The sequence below is a fragment of the Sardina pilchardus genome, chromosome 3, assembly GCF_963854185.1.
Source record: "Sardina pilchardus chromosome 3, fSarPil1.1, whole genome shotgun sequence".
Lineage (NCBI taxonomy): Eukaryota > Metazoa > Chordata > Actinopteri > Clupeiformes > Clupeidae > Sardina > Sardina pilchardus.
The window spans coordinates 10724501-10733732 of NC_084996.1; the positions used below are offsets into that span (position 1 = coordinate 10724501).

The following is a 9232-nucleotide window of genomic DNA, read 5'->3' on the forward strand; positions in this document are numbered from 1 at the left end:
CTGCTGGTAAGTACACCTAATACACACAGGACCAGCAACACTGAGTCAGAACATCACATATTGTGTGGCAGTGCTAGCAGCAGTCTTCAGTGAAGCTTCCAGTTATGCAATAGAGTTGCCATGTCAACGAAATGATGAGAGCTCTTATGAACAATGTTTGACACAAGGTCTCTTATTTATAGATTCCAACATTGTGAATGAAACTCTGTGTTGTTCCTTTCATGTTTGTGGACCTTGTAGTTCAGTTGTCATTGTGTAAAATTCCAGACATTTATTTTGATGACAGCATTGTGAAGATGGTGTGACAAAACATGGAATGTAAAGTAATAGAATCAGTCCTACCATTAGGAATTTCCTGTCATGATCAATACACCTGGCTACTGCCAGAAAAATTCTATAAATACAATCACACAAGTAATGTAAACCATTGTGCCTTGTTTTTCTTTTTCCAGAGAAACCAGAGGGTGAGTATTTTTGCTGGCATGTCAGCCTTTTCACAGCCCTCTGCTTTGCTCTCTGTGCTAATGTACATTGTGAATTTCCATCTCCCAGAGAGTCCAGATGAGGATGATGGTAAGGTCTCCAAACTGACATTTCACAGAAGTTTATGTTTCTGTGGGTATTATGGTCTGTTAGTGTGTCCATGACGCATGACTCCTGGTCTACTTCATTATTATCCCTCTGCACTATTCCCACTACTGTACAGACTCCACGTGAGTCACAATCTTAACACGACTCCTTCCTTTCCATCACTTTGCAACTGTTCATATTCTGTGTATGTTTATGGATGTTTTTGGGACACTTTACATCTTTCATTGAGCATGCTACACTGAGCAAGAGTTATCTGAAATGATGAAGCATGTGGACGTATCTTTTGTTGGTTTCCTCATTGTGGACTGATTTTCCAGATAGAGATTACACCTAAATCTAGTCCTGCACCCTTGAGATTTGGCAGCCAGGGCATATGGGGGTTTTGTGGATTTGCAGGACAAAGCTAACATGAGGCCAGCAATCTCTGTCCAGGGAATGAGTCCGCAACATACTGTACTGTATAAACTACTTTCACATTAATACTTTGGAAAAGGTTTTTAAAGGGATACAAATATTTCTTAAATTCTCAACACACTAGCCTACTAAGTATGCATTATGACGGACCTTTCTGAAACCTGCATCAGTAATACTTGAACCCTGTATCATAACACTGACTAAATTGAACATGTTTTGACCAATGTTATATGATTTTTTATTTTCTATTATTGTTTTTCATCCGGCGACAATCATTTATGATGAAAAACATAATCTATGAATTTTATAACATCTACTGAATGTGACATTCTAATTCTAATTTCTACTTTATAGTTAGTTGGCAGTTACCTTACAACAGTCTCTATAAAAGTTCCTTTGCTGCAAATGACAAAATTAAGCAGCAGCTTACAGTACATTTTATGGCATGAATGGATACTGGCACCAGCAAATTGTTATCTAATTGGGTACTAGGCTGCTGTAGCAAGCCATCATGACCCCATGAGGCCTGTTCTCTTGTGCTCTTGATATACAGTAACTGTGTCTGTCTTATGGTGTTGAGCTACTGTAATTACTGTAACTTACATTAGAAATGGGGGGAAAATATGATACGTTTTTCTGAGGTGTTATGATATCTAATTAACTTATTTATTAGAAATGGGGGGATACGTTTTTTTGCTGCAGGTGTGTTTATTTATGTCTCTGGTTTTTCCTCTCTTTTGACGGGTATGTGTTGGTATTGTCATATCACTCTCTCTGTGTTGAGCTGTTAGTAAATATTATAATGTTTGTGATGAACTATATTTCAAGTATTTTCTGACATTTCAATTGATGGTGTACCATCCAGATTAAGAGAGCGATCGTTTTATGTATTATGTATATTTGTGCACAAGTGTGTCTGTGTGAATATGTGTGTGCCTGTGTGTGTATGTACTGTATGTGTGTTTTGTCTGTTTTGTGTGTGTATGTGTGTGTGTGTGTGTGTGTGTGTGTGTGTGTGTGTGTGTGTGTGTGCGCGTACGCGTGTGTGTGCGTGTGTGTGTGTGTGTGCGCGCGCGTGTGTGTGCGCGCGCGTGTGTGTGCGTGTGTATGGAGCGATCAGGAGTGATTGTGTTTTCTGAAAGTAAAGCATAATTTTGACTTGCTGTATAACATGTTATGCTCTCCCTCTATATTCTAATCCTGCCATGCTTACTGACAGCCGCCCAGCCTGTTGCAAGTGGTAAGGGGATTTGTATATTTTCACTTACAACAGGTTATTTCCAACAGTTCCACTTACAACAGGTTATTTGTGCTCTCTATAATTATTTTATATTTACTCACAGAAGTTTTGCCTGCTGTAGAGGGTAAGAACATTTTAGTGTTCTAACAAAATTTGTGGTGTGTGTGTGTGTGTGTGTGTGTGTGTGTGTGTGTGTGTGTGTGTGTGTGTGTGTGTGTGTGTGTGTGTGTGTGTGTGTGTGTGTGTGTGTGGTTGGTTGGTTCCAGTATCAGGTGTTTCATCAAAACTGCTATAATTTATTTTGGTTTTATTTTGGTTTGCTAACATGCTATGCTCTCCTTCTGTATTGCCTGATGCTGCCATGTTTACTGACAGAGGCTCAACCTGTTATAACAGGTAAGGGCATTTCTGCTTAAACATGTAGACTCTAATGCACTTCTTTGATGGGATGCAGTGTTATGATATTTTCATAAAACTGTCAGCTTTCCTATCTGTAATACTCTTATTTCTACTAACAGAGGTTGAACCCACTGTGGAGGGTAAGAGTCTCCTCACATACAACTGCTTACATTTGTCTTTCTGTCCTACGTACTGTATGTTCTGTGTAGCGATAGCATTCATGTTTGTCAATGTTTGACAGTTTTACACAAATGTGTTTTTACTCATTCCCCCTGTCATCCTGTGTATATATGTATATTCATATGCATAAATGAATGTAAGTTTTATTGTTTTGTGTGTGTGTGTGTGTGTGTGTGTGTGTGTGTGTCTCTGTGTGTGTGTGTGTGTCTGTCTGTCGGTCTTGGTGATACAATAGCTGTGTCACAGTCTGCTATTGTGCCTGTTCATGCTTGAATCTCAATATGGCACCATTTGCTTTGTCAATACGTATACATATTAGTTATTTGATGGTTTTCCCAATGGCACAAACAATACTACATTGGATGTTTTAATCCTATAATTTCTATTAACAGTGACCCAGCCAGCTGTAGATGGTAAGCATGCATAATGCTCACTCAAACTATAATTTATTTTTGGTTGAATGTGAGATGTAGTTTTGTGTGTGAGTGAGACAGAGAGGACTGGTGATGGGGGTGGAGAAGTCAGAGTGAGGGAGAAAGACAGAGAGAGTGTGAGAGAGAGAGAGAGAGAGAGAGAGAGAGAGAGAGAGAGAGGGACTCAGTGGTTTGTGTATGATTTGTGAAAGTGAAGTAATATTTTCTGTTGGCTGTATAATATGCTGCACTCTTCAACCTAACCCTGCCTTGTTTACTGACAGAGGCCCAGCCTGTTGCAAATGGTAAGACATATTTCTGCTCCAACATGTTTGTCTACCCTCTTGTATAGCATATTATAGGCTGGTTGCGGGAAATAAATGGCCAGCTTGTACTAAAATTTGAGAATATAGGAAAACATGAGGAGAAAGATTAAAATGAACACGGCCCTCTGTCTAAACGCTACAGAACAGTGTTTGTAAACAGGCGATGTGTTTGCATAATTCTTACCCCTGATATTTGAAGATGTTGATTTAGACGAGGAAGGGGGAGGGGAGGTGGGGGTCTGTTACGAGTGAGTCTCTACATGACACGCTGCTCATCGTAATGAGAGGAGCTCAGAGCAAATGGTGCATGGTAGATTAATACCTGCCTCCATCGTCAGATTAATTTACGCGCTCAATCACCAATTCCCAAAATAACTTTCATCCTTGTTAGATCTAAAGGCCAGAGCTTAACATATTTGACTCTGACCTGTGTCATGTAAGTGGAGAGATACCCCGACTGCATAGACTGCAAAGACTGCACGGCTGTCAAAGAAAAGGTTCCATTGGGTTCCTTTGCTCTACTGAAAGATACCATTCTCCCAGGGCCTCTTTATTGCCTCTGAAAATGTACACAGGACAGATGGAATTTGACGTTCTGTCCTGTGTATATTTGAGATTGTTTTTGCCTGTGTTTTTGCATGTGTGAAAAATCAAGAAAAGAATGCCACTGTGTGCTAGACACTGTTATGTGAAGATGTCTTCATAAATCTGCCAGCTTTGCATTGTGCTCTCTATGATTCTGTCGTCTCTATTAACAGAAGCCCAGTCTGCTGTACAGGGTAAGCACGTCTTAACACATAACCAATTTGTACAAGGGCATGTGTACACTTCATGTATCACATACTACATGCTATTGCCAACATACAGTCTTATGAAGGTAGCTTCATAAAGCTGTCAGCGTTGGTTGTGCTCTCTATAATTCTGTTATCTTTATTGACAGAGGTTTTGCCTGCTATAGAGGGTAAGAGCATCTTAATGCTTTAGTAACGTGTGTGTGTGTGTGTGTGTGAGTGTGAGTGTGTGTCTGTGAGAGCATGATAAATGCTGAGACTGTGAGTTGTGTGGTTCCACTTTCAGGTGTTGCCTCAAAGTATCACCTTTGTATAATTTATTTTGGTTTATTTTGGTTTATTTTATAACATGCTATGCTCTCCTTCTATATTGCCTAATGCTGCCATGTTTACTGACAGAAGCTCAGCCTGTTACCACTGGTAAGAGCATTGCTGATTAAACAGACTACTAGTTAGAGGCCTACAGTACATACAACCAATTGTACTACATGTAGTATTATGAGGATAACAATAGACATTTTTGGTTGTATCAATAATTTCTATTTAGTTTTATTTTGGTTTGCTTCATAATATGCTATGCTTTCCTTCTATATTGTCTAATCCTGCCATGTTTACTGACAGCCGCCCAGCCTGTTGCAAGTGGTAAGGGCATTTATATACTTCACAGTACTTACTACATGCTATTGCCATCATACAGTCTTATGAAGGTAGCTTCATAAAGCTGTCAGCGTTGGTTGTGCTCTCTATAATTCTGTTATTTTTACTGACAGAGGTTTTGCCTGCTGTAGAGGGTAATAGTAGGGGAGATTATGTGAAAAATCGTTACGCGGCGGATAGAAGCATGAAATTTGGTAGATATGTTCCTTGGGTGATCCTAAGACATCCTAGAAGGGGTGCCCAAAAAAATCTCAAACAGGAAGTGAGATTTTGGAGAAATTCAAAATGGCCGCCAATACAATTGATAGCTGATTCAAAAACTACCTATACAACCTCCTAAAAGCTTGAAATTTGGTGTATATGTTCATTGGGTGATCCTAAGTCATCCTGGAAGATTTCACCAAAATTCTCAAACAGGAAGTGGGGTTTTTGAAAAAAACTAAAAAATACTGCGCTTCCTGCCACAAAATTGGCAGCTACTTCAAAGACTGCCTAAACAACCTCTAAAAAGCTTGACATTTGGTATACATGTTCCTTGGGTGATCCTAATACATCCCAGAAGGGGTGCCCAAAAACATCTCAAACAGGAAGTGAGATTTCGGAGAAATTAAAAATGGCCGCCAATACAATTGAAAGCTGATTCAAAAACTACCTATACAACCCCCTAAAAGCTTGAAATTTGGTGTATATGTTCATTGGGTGATCCTACGCCATCCTGGAAGATTACACCAAAATTCTCAAACAGGAAGTGAGGTTTTTGAAAAAAAACTAAAAAATACTGCGCTTCCTGCCACAAAGTTGGCAGCTAATTCAAAGACTGCCTAAACAACCTCTAAAAAGCTTGAAATTTGGTATACATGTTCCTTGGGTGATCCTAAGACATCCCAGAAGGGCTGCCCAAAAATATCTCAAACAGGAAGTGAGATTTTGAAGAAAAATGGCCACCAATACAATTGATAGCTGATTCAAAAACTATTGGAAAAGGCTGTAGCCTACTGCCCGCCACAAAATTGGCAGCTACTTCAAAGACTGCCTAAACAACCTCTAAAAAGCTTGAAATTTGGTATACATGTTCCTTGGGTGATCCTAATACATCCCAGAAGGGGTGCCCAAAAACATCTCAAACAGGAAGTGAGATTTCGGAGAAATTAAAAATGGCCGCCAATACAATTGAAAGCTGATTCAAAAACTACCTATACAACCCCCTAAAAGCTTGAAATTTGGTGTATATCTTCATTGGGTGATCCTACGCCATCCTGGAAGATTACACCAAAATTCTCAAACAGGAAGTGAGGTTTTTGAAAAAAAACTAAAAAATACTGCGCTTCCTGCCACAAAATTGGCAGCTAATTCAAAGACTGCCTAAACAACCTCTAAAAAGCTTGAAATTTGGTATACATGTTCCTTGGGTGATCCTAAGACATCCCAGAAGGGGTGCCCAAAAATATCTCAAACAGGAAGTGAGATTTTGAAGAAAAATGGCCACCAATACAATTGATAGCTGATTCAAAAACTATTGGAAAAGGCTGTAGCCTACTGCCGCCACAAAATTGGCAGCTAGTTCAAAGACCATATAAACAACCCCTAAAAAGCCTGAAAGTTGGTATATGTTCATTGGGTGATCCTAAGACATCCTAGAAGGAGTGTCCAATATGTCTCTAACAGGAAGTGAGTTTTTAAAGAAATTGAAAAAGGCAGTGCTGCTCGCCACAAAATTGTCAGCTATTTCAAATGCAACCTAATTAACCTCTAATAAACTTGAAATTTGGTGTTCCTTGGGTGATCCTAAAGGCTCTTCTCATTCATCTTTTTATATCATCCCTTCCTTCCTTCCTAGTTAAAGAATGATGGGGCAGCAACAATGGGATAGTCTATCTAGTGTTCTTTATAGATCGGTGGGAACAAGCCGGAGAACCGAGGAAGGAAGGCGGATATGATAAAAAAGACGAAATAACCCTAAGACATCCTAGAAGGGGTGTCCAAAACTATCTCTAACAGGTAGTGAGTTTTTTTAAAAAGGTTGCGCTAAGGTCGTGCCCGCCACATAATTGGCAGCTAATTCAAAGACCATCTAAACAACCTCTAAAAAGCTTGAAATTGGGTATGTTCCTTGAGACATCCTAGAAGGAATGCCACAAATATCTAGGGCTATCTAGGGTAAGAAGAACTGTCTTAAAAGAAAATAAATTATGAAAAGAAATACACTATGGCTACCTATATATCCACTAACTATCTCAAGGATACTGTAAACACAGAGACGCACCTCAGGCAGATCTCATAAAATCATAAAATGATGCACACATGTCCCCTGTAACTTTGTAAGATTACAGTAGTACATTAGTCATAGCCTACATACTGCATATTTTCATCTATTCACATGCTCCAGCACATTGGCATAATGTTGTGCAAGGCAACCCAGCATCCTGTCATCGGCACTCGGCAGAGAGGCTCAGCTTTGCTGTCACATTAAGAAGTTCTCTACATACTTTCGCTGCCTCTGGTAAAAGTGTCCATAAAGGTGTCCAAGAATCATCTAATTTAGTCCATCCATATTTTTCAGGAGAAAGCACTGACTGGATAGCTTGCAGACCTTTGGACCAAATCTTAGCTTGGTACAGTACACTGCACTATTTGAATGCTGGATCAGTGCAGCCTGTGTGGTAGGGGTATTTTCCATTGAGAGACATTTTTGAGAAAACAAATCCTTCCTGAGATCAAGATTGGTTGTCTTATCGTAAAGAACACAAGTGTACCTCTCCAGCAATGCAAATATGTTTGTTTCCTGGCTAAGTAATTGAAAAAGATTTAATGTCATAGCAGTGAAGGCACCTGTTACTTCTGGAAATTATTTCCATGCAGCCCATGCTGACTTTTTGCCCTAAAGGTTGTATCACAACCTGAAAAAGAGAGAAAACCTGGGAGAGCCGAACTTGCTCTTTTCCTCAAGGTTTTGAAAACACTATTGATGTGTATTTCCTGAAAGTTTTGCCCTATACCAAAAGCAACCTAAGTACTGTACACTAATTGCCAAAAGTGTTTGGTCACCTGCCTCGACTCACATATTTCAGTCACATCCCATTCTTAATCCATAGGGTTTAATATGATGTCGGTCCACCCTTTGCAGCTATAACAGCTTCAGGGAAGACTTTCCACAGTGTGTTTTTTTACCATTCTTTCAGAAGCACATTTGTGAGGTCACACACTGATGTTGGATGAGTAGACTGCCTCTCAGTCCATCTAATTCATCCCAAAGGTGTTCTATTGGGTTGAGGTCAGGACCCTGTGCAGGCCAGTCAAGATCATCGACACCAATCTCTGTCATCAATGCCTTTATGGACCTTGCTTTGTGCACTGGTGCACAGGGCTTGGTCCCTTAGTTCCAGTGAAAGGAACTTTGAACGCTTCAGCATTTAACCAAGAGATTTTAGAATGTTTCATGCTCCCACCTTTGTGGGAAGTTTGGGGAAGGCCCCTTTTCGAACAGTACTTACCATCAAAAGTGAGCACTACGGCAGTAAGTGGTCAGTGCACATTAGCAGTGTACTGACGGAAGTAAGTGTAATGAGACACAGTCTTACTCAATGTACGTTTTACACACCTTAGGAGCTGGCTACCATTACTGTAGTACAAATCTAAATTTCATAGTTCCTATAACATTATGCCCGAAAGAATACGACAATACCCCCCAGGAAGATCCAAAGGGCACAAATATGCAAAAAAAGACCCCAAGTGATCACAGGGACACAATTAGCCTAGGAATCTTTGTTTGCCCAGCTTTAACTCAACCCAGCTGGTGGGTCTACATTGGCTAATGCTAATGCTAACGCTAGCATAACATGAGTTGTGTTCCTATTTAGGGCTAGATCTCTGCTCATGTGGACAATTAAACAATAAGCTGTCTTTTGAAAATGATTAAGTGATTCTCCCAAAAGTTTTTAAGAATATTAATGTTATGCATAAATGAATAATTAACTACTCAGGTGAGGATTCACTGGGGGAGTCATGCCATTTTGACCGTTTTAAGCCTGTTTTTTCCACTTTAAAGTTGTATAATAGACATGTAAGATTGTTTACATGGGTTATCTTGCATATATTATTTGTTAACCATCTCTATATATTAAATGTGAAATGATAAAGTAGCAGAATAAATCAAGATGCCCAAAGTATGCAATGTTTTATTATCCTAAGGCCGTTTCTGGCAGCCATCTTGGATTTTCCCTT

At 39.6% G+C, this 9232-nt stretch overlaps 1 protein-coding gene across 2 annotated transcripts in view; it reads left to right on the plus strand.

Annotated features, from left to right (window-relative positions):
- The first annotated feature begins 509 nt into the window (after positions 1-509).
- Positions 510-9232, plus strand: part of mybpc2a (myosin binding protein Ca) — a 41426-nt gene continuing 32703 nt past the window's right edge. Inside the window, exons 1-4 of one of the 2 annotated variants that reach the window (XM_062531754.1) lie at positions 2230-2245; positions 2349-2369; positions 2621-2641; positions 2764-2784. Coding sequence is in view for 1 of the 2 variants with exons in the window: in XM_062531753.1 (XP_062387737.1) it covers positions 525-573 (49 nt within the window). In the remaining variant the exon portion in view is untranslated. Of the gene's footprint in view, positions 574-2229; positions 2246-2348; positions 2370-2620; positions 2642-2763; positions 2785-9232 lie in introns of those variants that run through there. The other variant, XM_062531753.1, reaches the window with a different exon arrangement.